At 47.0% G+C, this 23521-nt stretch overlaps 1 protein-coding gene across 2 annotated transcripts in view; it reads left to right on the top strand.

The window, feature by feature from the left end:
* Positions 1 to 23521, top strand: part of LOC119178488 (uncharacterized) — a 95098-nt gene that overhangs the window by 58337 nt on the left and 13240 nt on the right. For both annotated transcript variants that reach the window (XM_037429696.2, XM_075885316.1), the window contains one exon: positions 2689 to 2854. In XM_037429696.2, coding sequence (XP_037285593.2) covers positions 2689 to 2854 — 166 coding nt within the window. The remainder of the gene's footprint in view (positions 1 to 2688; positions 2855 to 23521) is intronic.

Genomic DNA, 23521 nt, shown 5'->3' with positions numbered 1-23521 from the left:
GAAATTCGTAGCTTCTTTTTTTAGTGTTCAATGCACGAATATACATCTAATATTTAGCTCAATCGTTGTTTTGTAAGCTGTAGTTGCACCTGGCTGTGCAGCAAACTTTGCAAGGGAGTCGGGCTTTGCACTACATTAAACTGCGTCAACAGGTAGCGCTGTGTGTCCACAAAACGCCAGAGTCTGACATCTATTTCAGTGCAAGGCCTGATACCAATTGCCAAGACCAAATGGTTTGCCGCTACAATCGGTGAAACAACTTCGCGGACAACAGCAGGCAGATTCACCGATTTAAAAGCAGCGCTACAACATTGTTGGCAAAACCATTTCTGGCGAAAGCGAAGCTGTCAGCAGCCAGGACATTCAGCAGTGGATGCAAAGGAGGGGCCGGAAATCTCCGCAAAGTTTTCTCCTGTGAAGATCTTCAATGCCTGGCAAGACGTGAACACGAACACAATGGTCAACTGCTTCCGCAAGGCAGGCTTAGAGGCGACGGAACTTGCGGAAACCGGTGAAGACGACGACAAGTGCGAGTTGTGATGAGTTGTGATCGCGAGTTGTGATAAGATTGAGACTACCGTCTTCAACATTTCAAAAACAAAGAAACAGGCCAAGGTTAGCTATTTTTTACACTGTGGATACTTGTGCGCAAGTATCCACAGTGTGGATGCAAAACTGAAGTATAGTACATTAAAATGAATTTCACAATGTTTTTGTCGATAAAATTATGGAAGGCGTAATCTTTGTCCCTGCTTTGAACCATAAGATCTAAATCATTGGCTTCGAGATGCGGCGCACAGCAATTCATCTGTAGAGCAGACGACGAATGAAAACTTGCCCTAAAGCGTGTTCTTCAGTCTAATGCGTCAGTCTTCGTGCCCCGAATGATAAAAATTTGTTATGAATCATTTATGAACTGATTCAACATTCAATTCTCTTACCCAACGTGTTGAAAACACATGGTCGTCACAGCAGCTCCATCTGTGTGTCAGTAATGGAGAGGCACCACATATTAGAAGTCTCAGTGCTCTATGTATAAGAGTGAATTCAGATACTGTAGAATACCGTGTTCAAAATAGTTACTCCTATCTGCTGAAACAGCCTTTCTTCACCAATATCGGTCACGTTTACTCGCGTTTGAAGCTTATTGCCGCTTTTCCGTTCCGATTTCTAGATTTCTCAACTTATCAACGCGTTCTCGAAAAGCTCTGATTTGTACCACAAATATTGTCACTAAAAACAAAATAATGCAACATGTTTTTCTATATTACTCTATGATGGCCTTCAGTTGTCTATTTACGAGATTTTAAGAAAAATCGAAGATGAGGTTTTTTTATTATTCAAATTTCAGTGGAGTACGCTTTTGCCAATATGAGAACTTTGAGGCAATATATAAAAATTTTCATTTGCCCTACGGCAGCAATAATTTATGTACCTAATGAACACACTATATTCTTAAAACGTGTCAAGTTTGAAAACGCTGCTTGCATTACTTTCGTAGAAAAAAAAAAGGGGAATACGTAACTTATTTTAAACTGTCGCAAAATTAGACATTTTTAAAAGCTATTTTCTTGAAGTCTATAAACTTGAAACCGTATGAATTAATTCTTCATTCGACATGCATTTCAGGTAAAAAATATCTTCCTTGAAACAAAAATATTTGTCTTTTTATAGCTTCTGCAATTTTCGAAAATGACAGGTGACGAAATTGGTGCCTCCGTGTTGGTGAAGTTCGATATTTTTTCTTGTAAGTTATGCCGTTAATCATAAAACGAAGTTGACGTTCGAGCTACCTGGTGTGAGGTGCACGAAATATAAAATACTCAATGAAATCTAAAATATCAACTTTTGGACCCATGTCGATCTCTCGTGGAATCACCCTTTTATTATGTTTGATTGAGAATGTTTTCAGTGATTAGATGTGAAAACTTGCATGCACACGTAGTGCCAAATAGTCCACTTGCAGCTGCCATCAAAATTTATGTTTGGTTGACATCGAAATATGATTCAGCGTGATAGTGTCCGTTCTCAGAAAATACTTTTACTGCAGTGGATTATGTGTCTCTGTGAGTGCTACTGGATTTTGTTTTGCATGTGCGGTGTACTTCTTAGATATGTGCTTCTTCCTTTTCTAGTCAGTCATGGTGTATATACAGTGCTCAGCCGTTGACGCAAAGCTCATGGGTGTGATCTCGGCCGTGATGGAGAATTTCTGTGGAGGCGAAATGGTACTTTATCAATGTCAGTGCACATTAATGAACACTAGATGGTTGAAATTCTTGAAGCCTTTAACTGCGGCAAATATCATAATCGTATAGTAGTTTTTGGGTTAAAGCCGATACATTGTTACCTTCCGTTCGCATAATATATCAAAAAGATGGGTATAATTTTTTTTCACCTGACCGTGACATAGAGATATCAGGATAAAGTCAAAGGCACAAATTTTTCTCCACCTTTAATATTTCTTTGACTTGTGTAAAAGTGCAGTGTCATATTACTTAGCATCCTCAGTTGCTGATTGTGTTTCTGCGAAATCATGCTAACAGGAAAAATATGGGGAAGGTTATGATTTTATCTCATTACGGGAATTCTAATAATGCCCTGCTAAATGTTTCTGGGAACACTTACATCCTGTGTGAGAGGAGGAGCAAACTTGGTGGTTCCCTCAAGACTATACTCCAAACGCAGGCTTGGGACCAGTGCAAGATGCGCTCACATCGTTGCAAGCCATTTGAGGCCAAGCAGCGATTTCGCGCAGCGATGACGAAGATGCGACTTCAAACCCTCAAATCTTGGAGAGCCCATCAGCCACTAAAGGGATTCCAGTTCCGTCGATTTCCAAAGGCAGACCTAGGTAAGTGTCTAATTATTGGTCATAATTTAGGAGTGGCTGTTATTAACACTATAATCTGTGATATCGGCTTGTACAATGAGGAACACATGCCTTTACATGGGGTTTGTGTTCTATGGTTTCGGATTGGCCTGTACCGCAGTATACACTCAAGTATAATATCGAATCATCTCAAAAAAGAAAACTGCAAACAGCTGGAAGATTCATTCATCCTGAAGTTGTTATATGTGGGCATGTGATGATGAACATAGGTTCAATAAAAATGAAATTCGGCAGATCCCAAGTACCTGGGAATTAACGTTATGCAAAGCAATCTGAGGGAAGGTGACCATGTAGCTATTTCTTGATTGAGCGACACGCCATGAAATGGCACCTAATACATGTACAAACACTACACGCACAGACTTACGTTGAAGAGTTGCAGGTGCTTATATAACCCATTGTTTGTACTTGTGCAACGATGCCAAATGGAACATGCATATAAGCAACACCAGAAGCTTATATGAAGTGCTCATGTTTGTGAGGATGCTGGCCATGGACACCACTACATGAATCAACTTCAGCGCATGGCAACTAACCACAGATGTTAACCCGACGTGTGACTGCGGTATCAAAGGAGTAAATAAATAATGTTTATAAAATTGAGTAAGCAGCACTGGAACCAATATTGACATTTTCAGAAAGATTAGTGTCTATTTGAAAAGTAGTTACGAGACCTGGCGTAGCTCTGTGGTGAAATGCTTTATTGCCACGCAGAATGCTTGTGTTCAATTCCAGCTGGGACCCTGACATTTATTCTTTGCATTCGTTAGGTCAACACTACCATTGTCGGGTATTTCTTAGCGCTCGTGCGTTAAAATTGCCCATGTGTGTTCTCGTCCCTCATGGGTAGATGCTAAGTGTCAATTATCTGTGCCACATACCCGCCCGCGGGTATAAACCACTGTCTGGCGGGAAGTGTTTGACGGTGTACGCGACAGGATATTGAAATTATTCATGTCTTCACCAGCGCGTCATATTCATCAAACCATCTTACCTTCCCATGCTAATTTTGGTTCATGTCAATTTAAGGGGGTGACTATGAGAGCACCCAAATGTAAGCAGCTTGATGGATGGATGGATGGATGGATGGATGGATGGATGGATGGATGGATGGATGGATGGATGGGTGGATGGATGGATGGATGGATGGATGGATGGATGGATGGATGGATGGATGGATGGACGGACGGACGGACGGACGGACGGACGGACGGACGGACGGACGGACGGACGGATGGATGGCATCATCATCCATAGACGCACTCACACAAACGGTGACAGCGGTGATGCGGTTAAGAGGCTCACGTCATTGACTTGCAGGGAAAGAAGCATCAGGCTGGTCGAGGTCAGTGACCTTTTGGCGTTCGGCAATCTCAGCTCGCACATGAAGCCAGAGACCTTTCTTGGCAAACGCTAGACGACCATGCCTGGCCCACACCAGGCAACGAGAAGAATTCATGAAGTTCGGTGTCCAGGTGGGAGCCCACAGAGACCATGGTGCAGGAGCTCTGATGGCCGCCACCTCCGCGCCCTGGCCACCCTCTTCACTCGGTCCTAACTCAGCGATGCCTGTCAAGCTTCGCTGTTCTTCTCCCGTGGCTCTCCTAAATCTCCATGGAGGCCCCTTATTGGCATCAAATCTTCACGCCCACACGTGCTGCAACCGATCGTAATCTTCGTCCTCTTTGGTTCAGGCTGATGATGTCGCGCACTTTTCAAATGCGCACATTCACATCACAGTGGCGAACAGTACTGGTTCTTCAATGTGAGAGATATGTGCTTTCTTACAACGAAATATTCAACCAAAAGCTGACAGATATATCTTCAGGACATAAATGGGAATTTAGATCTCCGAAAGCATCCAATAATGATATGGTAGCTAGTTCATCAAAAAATCAGCATCTGTTCTTACATGCCAAGTTTGCAATCTCTCATGGGCGTGCTCCGCCGCAATATCAGTTTATAACATATGGGGCTGCTGATTCTTTCAGCTACCTTATACTATACCCAATTGCACCGAATTGGCGCTAATTGTGCCAATTTGATGAAATTCTTCATTTTTGCGCCGAGCTGCGCCAAAACAATGAAATTCGCTGAAATTGCATCACGCTGCGCCAAAATACTCGACCAGCCTCAAAGTTTTCTCAGTTGCGCTAATTTCAGCGAGAAACGGCAGCCAGGTTGGCTATCTGCAGTTTGCATCATCAATCAATTTAAATGTGCAGACCCTAGCCCGAAACCACAGTGTAAGATATAATTCCCGTTAGGTCAGGGCACTCGCGACACGCGATCGATCAGATAAAGTAAAAAAACCGTGCGCCATCGATCCGCTGACCACGCCAGATACCTATTGGCGGGACGATGCAGCTTGAAGACAAAAAAGCGATGCTGTAGCCACCAACGCTTCGCGGGAAATATGAACTTCCTAGCCGGCAGACGTGGCTATGGCATGTTGAAAAAGCAGGAAGCATATTCCGTGTTTCCCGCGCTTGAACAGATGTGCTGTGAAAATCGGCGTTGTTGGCAACTACGCTGGTTGCCACCGCATACAGTGACATATAAAGTTAAGAGAAGACACGCTCGTAGGCCCCTGCGGCCAATTTTGTAGTGAATAGGAAAATTATGCAGCCTCCGAGACCTATTCTTTGTGCATAGCTCTTCTCTGATGCCATACTATAATTTTCTTTTAAACTTTAACGTGTCACTTCCATGCATCGATGAGCTTCGTGTAAGCTTCCCCACTAGAGTGGAAAGCACACGATGCCAATGTGTGGGTATGTACATATCTTAATTAAAACATGAGAATCATCGGAGGAGCGAGAGCTTTTATTTTCAAGTGATATTCTTGGTAAGTACATGATAAAGGCAGGCACAAAAACAGGTTTATTATACTGTAAGATGCGAAAATACAGCTGTCATATGAATATAAATTACACATGAGAACTAAACAATAGAAGAAGACCTGTGGAAGAGTAAAACGGCAATAAATGAACACAACTACACATGCAGTGCACAATGCGACACGGGAGTAGTTGGCTCAGCACTTGACTTTGGCATGAACTGAGAGAGACAAGTAAACGTTTATTTTGAAACAGTGCCCCGAGCAACGCCCGGTGTCACCCTGAGGTGAGAGGGCTCCTTAGTCCAGGAACCCTCTGGCTTCTACTGCCCTCTTGGCCCTGGCGACGAGTTGTTGTTGCTCTTCCAGGTCCTCGAGGGCGAGCTTCGCCTCCCACGTTTCGGTTAGGTCTTCGTTCGTCCATCCTGCTTCATTATCAGTCGTATATTCTTGCATATCACGTCTGGAAATACACTGGCATGCAAGAAGCAAGTGCGCCAGGGTGTCCAGTACGGTGCAAAGCGGGCACATAGAGCTATATCTCGTTGGGTAGAGACGGTGCATTAGGGCCCTATGTGTGTATGTGCTGCTTTGCAGGTGTCTCAGTATTACGCTTTCCTCTTTTGTCAGTTTTGGGTGTGGTGGAGGGTATACTCGTCGCTCCAGCCTGTAATGCTGGAGTAACGACGAGTAGGTGTTTTGAACAACTTCCGTCTCTTCAACGACGGGTCGAATGTCCTGTGGGCAGGGGGCAGCCTGGCTGACGTGCTCGCAGGCAGCGACGTGGGCTGCTTCATTTCCCTGCAGACCCTCGTGTCCTGGCACCCATAATACACAAGTGTATGGGAGTGGAGTGCTTCACCGTTTCAAAATATTGATGGCATTGGCTGAGATACGGCCCTTAGCAAAATTCCTGCAGGCGGCTTGTGTGTCGGTGAAAATCACCGCGGCGTCTGTACATATTGTGGTTGCTAGAGCGATTGCCGATTCTTCTGCGGCGTCTGAATTGAGTGCGTTGACCGTGGCCGACGCTGATTCTCGGCCTTGAGAATCGACGACGCTGACAGCGTACGCGTTTCTATGCGGATACTTGGCCGCGTCAGTGTAGCGGGCGTCCGGGTCTTGCTTGAACTTTCGTCAAATAGCGTTAGCTCTATAGCCTTGCGTCTACTTTTGTGGAAAGTAGGATGCATGTTGCGTGGAATAGGTGCGATGGACAGGGACTCTCTAATGTTCAGCGGGATGCGCTTTTTCCGGTCTGCATCGGCGACGAACGTGTCGCTGTAGTTGAGGTACTGGAGCACCGACCTCCCCGTGGGCGTCAGTTTGAGCCTCTCCAGCTGACTGTTTCTATGCGCTTCGATGAACTCTTGCCACGTGTTGTGGACGCCCATCTTTAGGAGATGTGTGATAGAGGCCATTGGCGGAAGTCCCAGGGCTGCTTTAGTGGCCTTTCTTATCATGATATTAAGTTTTTCAATTTCAGCGGTTTTCAAATTCAGGTACGGCGTGCTGTACGTAATGCGGCTGGTGAACAGAGCTTACATTATACATAGCGTGTCATGCTCTTTGAGTCTGTTTCGTTGATTCGCGATCCTCTTGACGAGGTGCGTGAGTTGTGATAGTGTCCGTCGGAGTCTAGGTATGGTGGCAGCTCCCGATCCATCCTCGTAGATGTGAACTCCAAGCACTCGCAGAGTCTTGGAATTAAGTTCCCTTTCAGCATTACGCTAGGGTCGGGCTCGTCGTATCGAGGGGGTCTTCCTCTTGTTCTCGCTTTGAGGACGAGGTGCTCGGATTTCGCGGGGGCACAGCAGAGACCGCAGTTTCTGAGATGCCGTTCGATGGCATCTACGGCGGTTTGTAGGCAGGTCTCTTGTCTCCCAGTGTTCGAAGCCCTGGTCCAGAGCGTGATGTCACCAGCGTAGATCGCATGCCGTAAATGAGGTATTTTGTCGAGAATTTTCGGCAGATTGATCATAGCCACATTGAAAAGTAACGGAGAGATGACCGAACCCTGTGGCGTGCCTTTTTTCGGTAGTTGGAAGCTTTTGCTGCGGATGTTGCATATGCCCACAGTTGCTCTGTGAGAAAGTTTGACATACGTGTAGGTTCTAATGCCGCAGCCAACGCCTTCGAGGCTGTTGAGGATCGCGTCGTGGCTGACGTTATCGAAGGCCGCCTTGACGTCAACTCCGAGTATGGAGTACTTTCTTCGATGGGTGAGCTGATCAAGGAGGTCTTCTTTGAGTAGTAAGAGCACGTCGTGCGTTGAAAGATGCTGCCTGAAGCCAAACATGGTGCCCGGTAGGTGTCCACTATCTTCCAGGTACTGGGTTAAGCGGTCGTGCACCATGTGTTCGAACAGCTTTCCCACGCACGAGGTGAGAGAAATCGGGCGTAGTTTCTCGATGCCGACTGGTTTGTGAGGCTTAGAGATCATGGTGATTTCCGAGTGCTTCCATACCGCAGGTAGCTCTCCTTTATCCCAGCAGTCGTAATATCGGAGAAGAGCTGTGGTGGCCTGGTGCGGTAGGTTGCGTAAGTGCTTTGTTGACAATCCTGTCTATTCCGGGGCTGGTATTTCTTGTGAACTTCGTTAGAGCTGTGTGCAGCTCAGCCAGGCTGAAGGGCCGGTAGAGTTCAGTGTTTGGTGCGCCAGCGTATTCTTTGGTGTGAATTGAAGCCCCATGCTTCCATACCGAAGTAGCTCTCCTTTATCCCAGCAGCTGTTGTAATATTGGAGAAGAGCCGCGGTGGCCTGGTACGGTAGGTTGCGTAAGTGCTTGTTGACAGTCCTGTCTATTCCGGGGCGGGTGTTTCTTGTGAACTTCGTTAGGGCTGTGTGCAGCTCAGCCAGGCTGAAGGGCCGGTCGAGTTCAGTGTTTGGTGCGCCCGCGTATTCTTTGCTGGGAATTGAACCCCCAGTGGGTGCATCGCCGCAGAGCTTCTTTCGTAATTCTTCTAGGAGGTGTTCTTCTGTACCGGCGTAGTTTCGAATAAGCCTCTGAAGGTGCTGCTTCTGTGCTGCTTTGGAGGGTTGCGTGGCTAGAAGTGTGCGTAGCAGATGCCAGGTCCTCTTGGTGCTCAGAGTCTCCTGCAGCTTTGCACAGAAAGCATGCCAGTTCTGCCTGGCCAATTGGTTCGCATAACCTTGAGCTTGCTCGGCGAGGAGAGAAATGCGTTTTCGTAACTTTCTGTTTAGTTTTTGCCGCTTCCACCATTTTAGAAGTCCTCTTCTAGCCTCCCAAAGGTGGAGGAGATGTGCGTCGACGGCGGGTGTATCGACGTCAAGCTGTATGTCCTTAGTGTAGCATTCAACTATTTTGAACACATTCCTAAACCAGTCTTCAATGTCGATTATGGTGGTTTCAACGTCGAGGTCATTCCTAAAGGATTGCCAATTCGTTAACCGCGCTATTCCAGTCTTGGTCTGTTTACGAGTGTGCGCTACGGAGAGTTGGATGATGTGAAGATCACTGCCTAAAGTTTCCGGTAGCACACTCCACTCTGCCTTAGTGACGTTCGCTGTAAATGTAAGATCTTGATTTGTATCCCTGGAGACGCTGTTCCCGATTCTCGTATTCTGAAGAGGGTCGTTCCACAGGGTTAGTCTGTGATGTTGAGCAGTATCGTGCACTCTAGAACCCTTCCTCGTGGTGATATGATAGCCCCATGCCGTGTGAGAGGCGTTAAAGTCTCCCATTATTATGATCTGGTGGCCATTCGTGCGCTTCCTAATTTCTCGTATGAAGTGATCGAAGTCTTGTTGATGGTCTCGTGGGGGGCTGTATATATTGGTTATGAAAAGACTTTGCTGCGTCTTTCATTGCGGCAGAATCTCTATTAGGGTATGTTCTATCTGAGTGTCCTTAATTTCGTGTTTTTGCGTTGAAAGTGCTTTCTTGACAAGTATGGCAGTGCGTTGGGTTTGTGCGCAGGTCGTTTACCCTTGCAGTCGTACGTTCTGCGTGTTGGTTTCCTGAAGTGCAATGATGTCTGGTTGGTTAAGCTTGATGAATTTTTGTAGGCTTGCGTGTCGAGGGGGGTATTAACGACAGTTCCATCGCCATATGCGTAAAGTTGAATGCTGGTTCTTATACTTATGGTTAGGGACTGCCATCTTCAATCGATTCGATGTCACGCCTGCCATCGCGACTCGGCGAGACTGAGCGAGAGGCATTGTGACTGTTCGCTCATGCCTTCTTCCGAGTCATTTGGTGTGGGTTGTTCAAGCTGTCGAACTGTGCCATGGTTACGTAAGTTTTCTTCACGTGTGCGATGAAATTGTTGATTTGCGCAGCAATCCCATCAATTTTGGCATTAAGCGTAGTGATCTTGTGTTCAAACATTGAGGCCGTTTTTTCTATTACAGACTGGACAATCTTTTCTATCGTGGCGTGCATGTTATTCATGAAAGATTCTTCGAATATCGTGCACCTTGCGTTCACTAGGGCTTGGACGCCTACCTTGGTCAGCGTCATTGCCGGCTCTGTGCTTGAGTTTGCTTGTTCTTGATATTGTTGTTCTGCATTGTCCAAATGTCCTTGCTGATGCGTGCACTTTTCAAGTAGTTTGTCAATGAGCTCTTGTTGTCGTTTTTGACTCTGAAGCAGTTTATTTATGAGGCTTTGTTGGCTTTGCAGTTGGCTGTGCTGATTCTGGAGCTTTTTTTGCTGATTTTTCAGTCTATCTTCGAGAACCTGTATGGATGAGGTGTCCGATTTCGAGGAGGTTAACCTGCTGCTGTCGTTAGATCCACTTGCCATGGCAGCGTAGCTCGCACGTTTAACGGAACGCGAGCGAGAGTGGGAGCGCGAACTGGAATGCAGTATCGATTTGGATCTACTGTGCGCAGAGACGGAACGCGTGCGAGAGTTGGAGCGCGAACTCAAACGCAATATTGACTTGGAACTGCTGCGCGTGGAGACGCGGCCCTCATTGTTACTGTTAGAGGTAGCGGCTGATATGCTAACCTCAGGGAACTCTTCTCCGCTGATGTTCCAGTTGTTGTCTATTTCTTGAAGCCTGTTGAGGCGCTGTTGTCTTACGTTGAAGGGTGGTGGACTTGGCTTTAGTCTCCTTTTGCATTCTTTACTTGCTGTTTCGTGTCCTTCTCCGCAGATCTTGCAGATGGGTGCGCATTCATGTCCCTGCGTTTCTCCGGCCTTGCCACATTTATAGCAGAAATCCGGGATAGGTTTCGGACAGACGTCCTGGCGATGACCCGTATTGCCACAAGCTCGGCAATACTGCACTGACTTACGATATGGTCTGCAGCAAAAGTCTACACTCTGGAAAATTATGTAGTAGGGAACGTGCGGTGCTTCAAAGAAGACGACTGCTGCGGTCGATTGACCTAGCATTCGGGCGTGAAGAACTGTGTATCTTGCCGGCGCGCGAATTCCAGCCGTGAGTTCTGCGGTGCTCGTACCAGGTATCAAGCCACTGATGGCGCCTCTGGAGACATCGTCCGGTATTCTGATGCTGCCATTCACAGTGTAAAAATTTCCTCCAAGCTGTGTTTTCTGGATGCTTACCAGCTTCTTGGCATCTTCTTAGGCGGCGGTGCTTGCGATGATTAGGTTTTCCATTCTTTAGACTTGTACGCGTACCTTGTCGTTAAAGTCTTGCTGTGATAGTCCACTCACTCTGACGATGGCATGCGTGACAGCAACGGTGTTCCATTTGGCGAGGTCAAGACCTGCTTGCAGGCGGTAGACGATCTTGAAGTCATCGAGCGGCAGAGGTGGCATCTTGGGCCTGCGTTGTTGCTGCGTTGGTGATGACTTTAGCGTCTGCTCAATGATAGGTGGCTGCTCTCTGGGTTGGTTGGCCGGTGTCCTTGGATTGGCGACAGCCTTCTTGTCTTTCTTATTTCTCGTGATCCAAGTGCTTTCCGTTGCAATTGTTCTTCCACTGCCAGCGTCATAGGTCCACGAATTTTCTGTTGTTTTGTTTGCCTCCACTGGGTCAGTTTGCATTGTATTTTCTTCGTCTTGCTGATTTCTTTGCATTTCACTTGCTGCGGCTGTGTCTCGGCTCATTCTAAGCTTTTCGCCACGGTGAGCGCGAGCGCTCGTGCCGTGCCGTCAAGAACGCCTGAGGGCGTTGTGCACGCGCCACGCAGCTTTGCTCAGGAACGAACTTGGCGTTAGGCTCAATAAACTGGAGGCGCGCTTGTCGGGAATTAAGTCTTATATCTTGAGACAGGATGCACTCACCCAAAAGGAGCTGGTGTCCGCCGATTCCTCGTGTCTTGGCGGCTGAGGCTGTGAAACTCTTGGGTTCGTCAGTGGCCTTGTTTTGGCTTAAAAAGCACGAAAAGCAGGAGCCCATGCGAGACGCGTCTGGTCTATACGTCCCCTAGCGGTGGATCTCGGCATGAACTGAAAAAATAAACAAAAAATGTTGGTGTAAAAAGGGCAGTGGACATGGAGCTCGAGTGGGAAAAGAAGAAGGAGACGTGCTGCTATCACAGGCTTGCATCCTTAGCCCTTGCACTAAATAAATTTCTCGTTCACCGAGTTGACTCCTGCTTGTTCAACCCCTCATTTCATTGGCTATGTGTTTTTTCCGACCTTCGCACTAAATTTCTCCACACTTTGCATCGCTATTTTGCGAAAAACAGTCACAAGCAGTTGCTGTAGCAAAACCAAAGCAATTTTAGGTGCCGTGCGAAACGTTAATGAGGCAGAAGTGTTTACTCCAAGATTATGTCCTAGCTATCTCTGACAAAAATTTTTCTAGAGTCACCACTTGTACCTTATTCGCTTGCTAGAGCTTTAAGCAATTCAGGAATGGCAAAAATAACAAAACTGAGCATAGCTGTGCTTTTCAAAAAATCTCACTCATGCAGAGAATTCGAACACAGGTATAGCGGCACAAAGAATACCTAACAACGCGAGTGGCGACTAATTTCGTGAGCCAAGAAATACATTTCTTGCAAATGTGCTGCGAAGCATTTCAAATTGTTTTTTTTCGTACGAAGCAATCTACGAAATCATTAGGCAAAGTGAAGAGCACAAAAAATGCCTCTATGCCAAACAGTACAATGATAGAAATGTTAGGCTAAGGCTTCAATGACAAATGCAATATGCCCTTCACAAAGTATTGATGGCGTTCGTACCTAGCAGCAGCCAAGCTGAGAGGCAGACGAAACAAGCAAAGAGCATGACACACGCCGGAGCACGTAATTGCACATCTTTTATAGCGTCTCCCTACTGCTGCCCGTATTTCTTCTTCGTCCTAAATGCTCATGAACACGGAGCATGACAATGTTTCTGTCATGTCGACGCCATGTGCACTTCTCTCGCATCGGATTCATGCCTGATTGCAGCCCGACGATATTGCATTGTACAATCACAGACGATAAAAGTGATTCAGGCCACTATCACATGAACTATCACAGTCGCAAAAACACGTAGAAGTTGTGACTGGCGCCACAGCTGACGAGGGAGCGTCGCTTTTTGGATCTTCAAACAACTAGCCGACCGGCTGGCTGCCTATGACAGCCAGGCATTGTCCCTCCTAGCCGGAGGGTGAGACGTCGTGTCGCCACAACACCCTAAGCTGTTAGGGAGACAACATCTTCTTTGAATCTTCAAACAAGTAGCCGACCGGCTGGCTGCCTATGACAGCCAGGCATTGTCCCTCCTAGCTGGAGGGTGAGACGTCGTGTCGCCACAACACCCTAAGCTGTTAGGGAGACAACAACGGGTACAGCATCATTTTTGGAAGAGACCACGGCAGCGACCACAAATCACCCCGCTAATTAGGCGAGCTGTTCGGCGGACCCTTTGAAGTATACTGTCAGGAGCTTGAGACCCCTCGACCAGCGGCACACACACGATGAGGAAGAGCCCCGCCGGCGCCACCTTGGACCGCAGTGATCACGGCTCAATATTGGACGTTCACGTGGGCCGTGCATGCTCGTCCCCATCGCCAGTTGTGTGTGATCTGTGATTAGACAGTACCATCTGAACGTGTTCCCTGATCTAAAGATCTGGGGAGCACATACCCTTTATAATGAGACACCCGGCTCATTCGAAGAAGCGCCATGTAGAAGAACGCCAGATTCGAAAGCTCGCCATGTAAGAAAGAGCTTGTCATGTACGAGAGCTCATCTTGTATATAATGTAAATAAACCGTCTTCAAGTCTTTCTTCCTCCTGCCTCGAAAACTTCCTTTCGGAGCTCCAGTGCCTGCAAACCCCGGTCGCAACAACTGGTTGGCAGCGTTGGGATACGACTCGGCGATGGAGATTGACATGGACCGGAAGCCAGCCGAAAGCCCTGGAATCGGCGGGATAGGCGCAGCGTACCACAACCGCACGTAATGGGGTGAGTGCCTGGCTTTGTGCTGGAGATATATTGAGTCTTTTAGCCTAGACCAGTTAGAAGATAGGTATAACTAACTACTGCCTGGCCACTGTAGTTGTTATTTCGGCAAAGAGCAGCACTGGATGTTTATCTGAGCAAGTAGGTTAAGGAAAAGATGCTTAGGTAATTTTGATAGGAACAAAAGTTTTGTGGGAGTTTTAAGGGTATGTTGCGAGAAACTTTGGGATGTTGTAAAAATCAGTGGAGTGAGAAAGACACAAGAAACAGGTTAGGGAGGGAGGTTAACCACGTAGTGCTACTTGTGTGCTTAAGCTTGTGGTCTCCACTGTTGGATTTGCCAGGCTTCGATTTTCCCAGACCCAGAATTGAAACGCTGGTGGGTTCATGTTTTGTCACAGGTGAGCCAAAGCAAGGCAGTAGTCATGGACCTCATCAGATTAACGTGAGATAATCTGCTAAACCTGTGTTGGGATCTCGATCTAGATTTTGACGACGATATGCCGGCATCTTAACTCCGAGAGGTGATTCTTGAAAGCTAAATTGAAAAGGCGGAAATTGAGCGCTTCGTGAATATGTACTTATTAGATCAGGAAGAGGAAGAGAAGCGCAATCGGGACAAAGAGAAAATCAAGCACAGAAAGGAAGAACACAGGAAGAAGATGCAGGAAATGAGTGAGGAGCTAGAAAAAATGCATCGCAAAGGGGAGGCATTGCAGCAAAGAGGCCAGACATCCGTAGATGTAGCGCACCAACGGTGCAATGTAGTGGTGGTGCCATTTAAAGCCGAAGAGAAGACTAGTGCCTATAGGGACATGATTGAGATTCGAACCCATTCCGAGGAAAAAGAGCTCGCGGTCAAAGCAGGGTGTGAGGGTTCCGTGGTGGTGGAAACGGAGTTAATATTAGCAGAGTGTTCCACGAGACTTGAACCTCGCAGCCCTATAGACAATGTTGATGAGCGTCAGAGGCGGATGAAAGACTTTGAAGTTGGGACCAAGGAGTGTTCCAAACGGAGAAAGAGTCCGAAAAACGGAAGCGCAGCAAGGCTCGCGATCAGCGAGGCGCGTTTGTCGAGGACCTTCAAAAGGCGCGGCGGATTCGCGAGAAGAGTTCCCGACCTCGAAGCTTTCGCCTTCAACAACATCCGATAAACGAGACTTAACCTCTCCTATGGCCACTAGCGACGCGTGTCCCGCGCCCGACTGCCCATATGCCAAGGTTCTCGACATTTGGGCTGAATGCAACCAGTCAACCACGAGGTTTGTGTTTTCATTGTCCTCGGCCGACGACGCTGCAGGCATGCTTACTACTGGCTCGTCTCGGCCGACCTCTATGGCTCACAACAAGGCTGACACGTTAGGTTCTACGACGGCAACATCACCGAACGCCCTGGTGGCTACCACGACTATGGGCATTGTCGCGCCCGCTATTCACCTCCCGGTTGCGGAACCTTCACCCTCCCCGATGTCCGAAGGCGACTGTCGACCAGCCTGAATGCTCTGCACGTCCTGCCAACAACGACCACCATCGTCCTCGCAGTTTCCCGCAGCTGAAGTTAAAGACACCAGCCATCAACCACGGCCGAGCTTCCAAGACGCTGCGACTATGACTGACGCGCTTGAGGACAACGTGCCCGGTCCCCTTCAGACAGGGCTCACCAGGCATACCACGCCTGCGGAAGCGCAATCTAGGGGGTGTTAACTAGAGGCAGCCATCAATTATGCAGACCTGCACGCCAACCCTCGTGCGCGGACTACCGTAGGTCATTACACGAGCACAGGTGTCCCGTCCAATACTCCGGGCGAGCCCACGCTGACTGGGTTCCCCCACCACCATGCCCTGGAGCCTTTGCCTTTAGACAGCAACAACCAGACGTGTGTCCACAACACCAGCTCGTGTGTCACAACTGCGACGATGCTCATACCTCATACGTGTCTACCACCCATTACCCTACGTCGGCGACGACAACGTGCTTGGCGTCACAGGTTGCGGCAACTTTTGAGCCGCCCTGCTACGCAGCCACGAGTTGCAGTCACAGCCCTGAAGACGGCGCAAGCGCCTACTCGGCCTATCCGACGCAATGTCCCACCACTAATCGTGTACCCGACTAACCACCGTACACTTGGCGGCATTGTTAAGACACGTTCCTGCGTGCGTCGGCACGTCTATCTATACCGGCAAGCCAGACGCCGCCCGACTTTGAGGTCTGTGTTGCGTCGACTCCAACGTCAAAACCCGCACTGCCGACCCTCTGCCGACGTTAGCAGCATGACCTCGCGACACACGGTCCACTCTCGGCCGGTCCGACCAGGTCATTGTGAGACCCGCTTGTCGGCAACCACAGCGACCCGGCACTTCCTTCTTCGTTCCTTGCGATTCTCCCAGAGTCGCCCACCGGAGACACACTGCTTACCGATGGCCCATAAACGTTGACAACCTGGACTTGCCAAATGAACACTTTATGGATTGTCGTTCATGTATATAGCATTTGTCTCTCTCTTTCTTTTTTTCATATGCCTTCAAATCGCGCAAAGCGCTAGGGGGGAGCCCTGTAGTGCCATCATCACCATCATCATTTCTCAATCACCGTGCCGCGCCTCTCGCGCAGCTGATGCTAGCTCGAGCTGCGCGAGGATGAGAACAAGCTAGCGTACTTGGTGTGTCGGACGTGGAAAGCCACGCGGCTCCGCTTCAGGCGTGGAAGAAAGTGGCGAGAGAACGACACGACCACATTGGCCGCCGTCCCGTCTTCCTCTCTCGCTACAGGCCCGTTGTCTTCTCTTACTGGCTTGAATCAAATGCGTCTGAGCGGCCGGAGAGTAAACAAAGGAAAAGCGCAATCGCCGCGGTCTAGTGATGAACTGATAGGCGATCATCTGGACTGCGCGCGCGAGACAGGGGAGGAGCATATCGGTGATGAAAAACGTCAGAGTGGGACGAAAGGATCCCAAGTCCGTGCAAAGAAGCAAGCACACGGGAGAAAGCGTCCGAAGGGCAGCAATAAGTCAAAGCTCGCAATGAGCACAACGCGTTTGAGTAAGGGCTTCAAACGGCGGAGTGAAATCGCGAGAAAAGTGCTGTTGTCATCTCTGACGGGTCTGTATCAAATGCGTCCAAATTGCCGGAAAAGAAAAGCGCAACGTACGCGGCAGTGTTCAATCGATAAATTGCTACGCAATCACCAGGACAGTGCGCGCGAAAGAGCTAAAAACATGTGGGTGCTGATGAGCATCAGAGGTGCGCGAAAGGCTCCGTAGACGGCACCAAAAAGCGTGCAAAATGGAGAAAGCATCCTAAAGACAAGAAGGCAAAAATCGCGACGCGTTTGAAGAATGTGTTCAAATGGCGGAGCGAAATTGCAAGAAAGTTGCCGTATCATATGCGCCCAAGCGGCCAGAGAGCAAAGAAAAGAGAAAGGCATTGTGCGAGTAAGTGGTCAGAGAGAAAGGGACCCTTCCATTGTTCTCGCGGTGCATTGGACGCAGTGCGGAGCACTCGGTGAGTTTCACGAAGTAGCAGGAAGGGACGACGGCAAATCAGCTTCGAGGAATGTCGCGGGGTTCGGTAGTAGGGCGATTGACTTTTACGCATGTTGTACACCCCGCTTCTCGAGAAAATCATTCCGGGCGTGACCACCACGAGTTTGACTCAAAGTTGTTGAGGACAGCTGTTAGCTTCTCCAAAACATTGACTTAGGACTGTTATAAGGAATGTTTTGTTTACTTTACTGATTTTGAACAGGACAAGTTGGAAGTTTGTTTTCGTTAGTGCTCTATCGTTTCGGTAGCCTATATGCGTTGTATATAAGTCTATCGAAAGGATAGTGACACGCATTAGAGCGAGTCGCAGGGATTAAGAGATGCCCCTTAAGAAAAAGTGTAGACTGAAGCGGCATCATAAAGAAAAGAATATGACAAAGGGTACAGCCGGCTTGAAAAAGTTAGTAAACATTCGAGTGCAGTTTACAGAATTAGGCGTTTGTCGTCGGCGCAGGAGTTGGTTTGTATGCGACCAAGCCGCCAGACAAAATGCAAAAAGAAAAGCACGTTGGGTGAAAAGGCAAACGGAAGGAAGGGGACGGTCAGTCTTTCGTCACTCTGTCTGTCGACGGCATGTTTGATGGGCCGCGGGAGTGTGAGATCCGTGGCTCGCTAATGGTAACTGAGTAACTCTGGTTGCCAGAAAGGAGCTTTGGAAGGCGAAGCGAATGGGTTTTGCTATTGTTCCATTTGCTGTTTGCCAAGAAAGACCCACAGGATGCGACACCGTGCGCTTTCTGAAAAGGAAGTAGACAGCCGTAGGCTTTTGACGATGTTCACTGGTAAATTCGGTTTGTTTTGAAGTTTGAATTCGACAGTTTAAGTTTGTCTTGGATTTTAGAATGTGTCCTTTAGGTATGTAGGCATACGTTTTCTTAGGTAACACATTTTGGTTTTGCCCTTTTTCTTGATTGTTGTACGTTTTTCTAAGGTAACCATTGTGTGATTGCACAAACAACACACATAGAAGCCTGCGTCAATGTGGCTACGTGTAAATAAGCAGGGACGATGTTAGGAACTAAGTAGAGCTGAGTGCAGACTCGCAAAGGTGTTTCTTGCGAGATTTTTTCAGGGATCATGCGAAAGTTTCTTTTGTTCATTCAATGCTTTGTTCGCATGTGGCCGGAGTGAAAGAAAAACTAGTTCATAAGTTAATGTGTATGCTTTGTGAGAGTGGTAACTGCAAGGGAAAGTCAAGTAGTAGTTCATCCAGGCAGGAGCCCTGTGACGTGCATTGGCTGATGTGGATGTTCCTGACACAGGTGCAGCGTGACAGTTGTCTCTTCGTCAGCTCTGAGGGAACTGACGACTAGCTTTGGCGCACAAAATTTCGGGAACTAAAAGATAGCGTGAAACAACACTTTATTTTATGAGTATGAGGCCTGGTAGGCTACAGCGGATTAGTCACGCTAGCACATAGGTGTGCCACGGGGAGCTCATCAATTGACAGTTAGCTTTCTTGAAAGCAGTCTAATGGGAAGATAATTCTCGAATCGGGATTGGGAGTTTTGGTGAAAGCTCAGAGAAACGTTCCATTTGCTGCTTTGTGCTTGGTAATACTGCTTAAGGAAGCTTGTTTTGAAAAATTGTTAGGACTTGATGTGTCTCAGTGTGGTCAGGGCGCTTTCCCGTGCCTGTGGTGGTGTGTATGAATGTTTTTGCCAGGAGAGAGCCACAAGGAATGAGCGGGAAAGAGTCTTTATCTGGGCGTCATCGGCAGTGGCCTGGAAGACGGCACCACACTACGACACTTCGGGCAAACTGTGTGATCTGTGGTTGGGCAGTACCATCTGAACGTGTTCCCTGATCTAGGGATCTGGGGAGCACATACCCTTTATAATGAGCCACCCGGCTCATTCGAAGAAGCGCCATGTAGGGGAACGCCAGATTCAAAAGCTCGCCATGTAAGAAAGAGCTCGTCATGTACGAGAGCTCACCTTGTATATAATGTAAATAAAACCTCTTCAAGTCTGTTGCTTCTGCCTCGACAACTTCCTTCTGGACCTCCGGTGCCTGCAAACCCCGGTCGCAACAACGTATAATGCACTAGAAGCGGTACTGTAGTAAATAACTAGTACGCATGTTTCCTTGAAGCGGTGAATGATGTGTTGACATCTTACGGCTGGCGTGAAGCTGCTTAGCTCCACCGCTTTTGTCCCGAGTGACCAATCTTGTAACTTTTATATTATTCTATGCCTACGGGGCTGTTGGGTATAATGCTAGAATATTCCACGGCACGTGTATAAATGCCGATGTACTTAACGACTTGTGAGTTGTTAGCAACTATCGCTGTGTTAGCAACTATCAGTGCCAGCTTGTATTGCTGTAGTCTAGCCATCAGTTTCTTGGCCACAAGTTCGGCTGAATAAACAGTCTGCTCTCTTTGTCCACTTCGCGACAACGTGACAATAGCAACGACACACAAAACATTTTTCTACCTTGAAGTTGTGTCTTCCAGGTGATAGATATTTAGTATCATCACCAAGCCAACAAGTGCACGTAGTTGTTACTTCAACTGGTCGAACGCACCTTGCAAGCGAACCAAAAAGTTTGTGCTCTAAACCCACTCCCATCACTAAAAAAAAAAAGGGAATAAAAAGAGGAGCCACATATTGGTGTTTCTAACTTGTTCAACTTCGCTAGGACTGCTGCTTGGGTGAGTTGGTTTATGAATAAAATATACTTACCAGCGGGAAAAAAGACAGAACATTCAGGAAGAAAACGCACACATCAGCACTATGTGTGTGTTTCTTTCTACCCTGAATGTCCTGTCTTTTTTTTTTGCGCTGGTAGATATGTCGAAATCGTGCAGAGCGCTGCCTAATCCACCTTCCCTGTAGTGCAATGACGTCCTGCGAAAAAACATGTTATCATTTTGAAGGGGCTGTCAGCACTTACCACGAGACACAGCACGTCTTGTTCGAATACTCATGCCTTTTTACAGCGCATAATTGTGAGTACTAGTAAGATCTATGACGTCTGAAAAGTAACTGGCAATCATTTGGAGCAGTGTATGACATTTCTGGTGCCCTAAAAAAAAAGTTCATGCCAGTGTTTCGTTTCGCCACCCCTACGAATCCCCTGAAATTTCAATGTCGCCAACTTGGCAGATTCACATTTGAATTCGCAGTCAGACACAGCAAATGCTAATGTGTATGTTATTATTATTTATGCAGTGGGGTTGTTGAAAATACTGCTTTTAATAAATAGCAGTGCTCTTACACTGCCCGATTTAGGGCATGTTAGATGTTTTGCACATATTTTTTTTCGAAATGTCTTTCTCATACTTCTCCAAATTTAAATTTTTATTCTCCAAAAGTAACATTTTGCTGCTCCAAAAATGATCCAAAGGTTTTTTTGCTGTTGCACCTCTGTTCTTTGCTTGTGTAGAAATTGACAAATGTTAAACGACGCATGTAACATATGCACTGCCTACATTTGTCATAAAACTACCCAACGTACACAATACAGTTTTTGAGTTGTCGACCAGCACCAAGCTGGTGTCGTCATGCTTAAATTCGCATAATGTCACCAGTGGCTCAACTTTGAGAGCCACCCAGGGGGCTCAAGTTCTGCCTTATAAATTTCTACGAACCAGTGAATACTCTTTTTAAAGTAGGCTCGTGCAGGCCGAGCATTTTTATCGAAGTGATAGCCTGCCATTTTTGATTGCCACAAAGAGTGAAGGCCCGTAAGCATGATTGCGTCTAGAGGTACCCCGTCATCATTATCGAAATTCAAGAAACTAATTGCATACGGGTCCAGAGGTAATTTTTTCCTTAGCGCTCTATGTAAGACATTGCAAAGATGTGGGATCTTGCAAAGTAAACATTGAAAAGAGATGCAAAAAGCATCCCTTAAAAAAACAAAATAGAAAAATTAACTGGTAGTGTTCCTGAATGGAGCTTAACAAAATGTTTTCGTTCCTGGCTGCATGTGCATTTTTTTTACCCTTTTTAGAGTATTGCTTTTTGGGCCTCCACTGCGCGGTGTCCTATACAATGACAGAGGCAGGACAAAATCACAACGAGCAAAAAAAAGCTCCTTTCGTTTTACGTTGGCGAGGTATTCTCTCGAAAATCGAACGGCGAGGAATCGAACACTAGACACAATTTCTTCATAACAGCCCCCAATCCCTCCAACACAATCTTGACAGAACATACTCAGGCAGCAATCCACCCAGCCGCAATTGATTGACACAGGGTGCACATGAAGGGATGAGTGACATATCTAAAAAAAAAGAAAATTAGTTTACAAGCTGCCACAAGAAAAAAAGACCCAGTCCAAGGCCACCGTACTTAACCCATCTAAACAAGCTGGTACTGCTGCATCTTTCTCACTCGGAAGCCGGCACAAGTGCGGCGAAGATACTGTGCAACTTCTGCACGTTAGTATGAGAGCAGTGCAGCATCTTCATTCATGTACCAGAGCTTGCTAATGAAGGACAGGTTGCGGACAGTGGCCCTGGCAAAAATCGACAAGCCCGCTCCCCTCCACTTCTCCGCTTTCTCCGCACATTAAAACCACATTGACCTATAAAACGCTGTTCTAGCAACAGTATAACCTCACCAACCCACATGGACAGCACCGATACAGCTTTGGAAAGGAGTACAACAGACCTTTATCATACACCCAAAACAACAGCAGTGTGTAAAGCGAATGTCTTTTTTAGGAAAAATTCGGTAGGCATTTCGGTTTAAATTGCAAGAATTATTAAGCGACAGTTAAGCAAGAATTATTTTTATCGACCTTAAACTACGCTGAGTAAACGTCAAATTAATTCACGCGTACATATGTAATTGCTGGCATTAGTTGCCAAGACGCATGCACGCCATTGGCACAAGCATTGAATGGCACATGAATATGGCAACAAAGTCTTTTTGCCCAAACCGGCCTGTAATGCATTTCCCACATATAGAAACATTGTGAACAAATATACAGGACAAGCGTGCCTAAAGTATGCAGGCACAAAACTTACCTCTAAACGGCAGAATCACAGTTGACATAATCGATGTCCCACGATTGGCGCTCAATCCAACATATCACACACAGTACAGCAGTAAAAACCACTCGAACGCACTTATCATCACTCGTAGCACTTTCCAGAGATAAAACTGAACAATTTTATACAACCGCCACACAGGTATTACTTAAGGTAAATCTCCAAACTAACGTAAAGCTGCAGTCATGCTGCGGTGGCTAGTAATGATTTATTCAATTTACTAGAACATTGTTGTTAATAATATTACCTTTTGAAAAAGAATATTACTTTTTTTATGAAGTATGAGTAATGAAGAGTAGGCTATTATTGAAAATAGCATTAGATTGCACTGAGAAACGATATGACAATAGTGCTACTAGTGCCACTGATATGTCAACAAAAATCGCGACAGCGCGTCATTTTTCGTGGTTTGTGGCTGCGGCATTGACAAGAGCTTGCTAGCAAAGCTTACAAATATTAGATCGCGGCAGTCAATGGTGAATTTAAAAGTAAGGCTCCTATTCACAAGGAAGAAAGTGGCATTGTTTAAAGCTCTTGGCGCAGCGACTTAATTAGCAACTGAGCAAGCACCGGGTTGAACGTCTGCAGTTATAACATTTATAGTCGTGCTGAGTGTGCGACTATAAGGTCAAATAAAAGTAGGTCCGACCTTGTGCTATATTTAATTCCCAGCACTACGGGGCGCCTAAAATCACCATGGTGAAATGTATGCCGGCCATATGATCTTAATAATTGTCGGCAGGATCTCTTTCTTTTGAGGGGGGGGAGGGGTGCAAAGTCATGTTGCATCATTGCCAGGGGAGCGAAATAGCGCTGGCGCAGCTTGGGTGGGGGCAATGTTGATGTGTATTGAGGGATGCAAGTTCCCCTTTTCCAACTCCCTGCCAACACCCATGCATACATGTG

The sequence above is a fragment of the Rhipicephalus microplus genome, chromosome 1 (genome assembly GCF_043290135.1).
Source record: "Rhipicephalus microplus isolate Deutch F79 chromosome 1, USDA_Rmic, whole genome shotgun sequence".
Classification (NCBI taxonomy): domain Eukaryota; kingdom Metazoa; phylum Arthropoda; class Arachnida; order Ixodida; family Ixodidae; genus Rhipicephalus; species Rhipicephalus microplus.
This window is presented reverse-complemented; position numbering and strand designations above follow the sequence as displayed.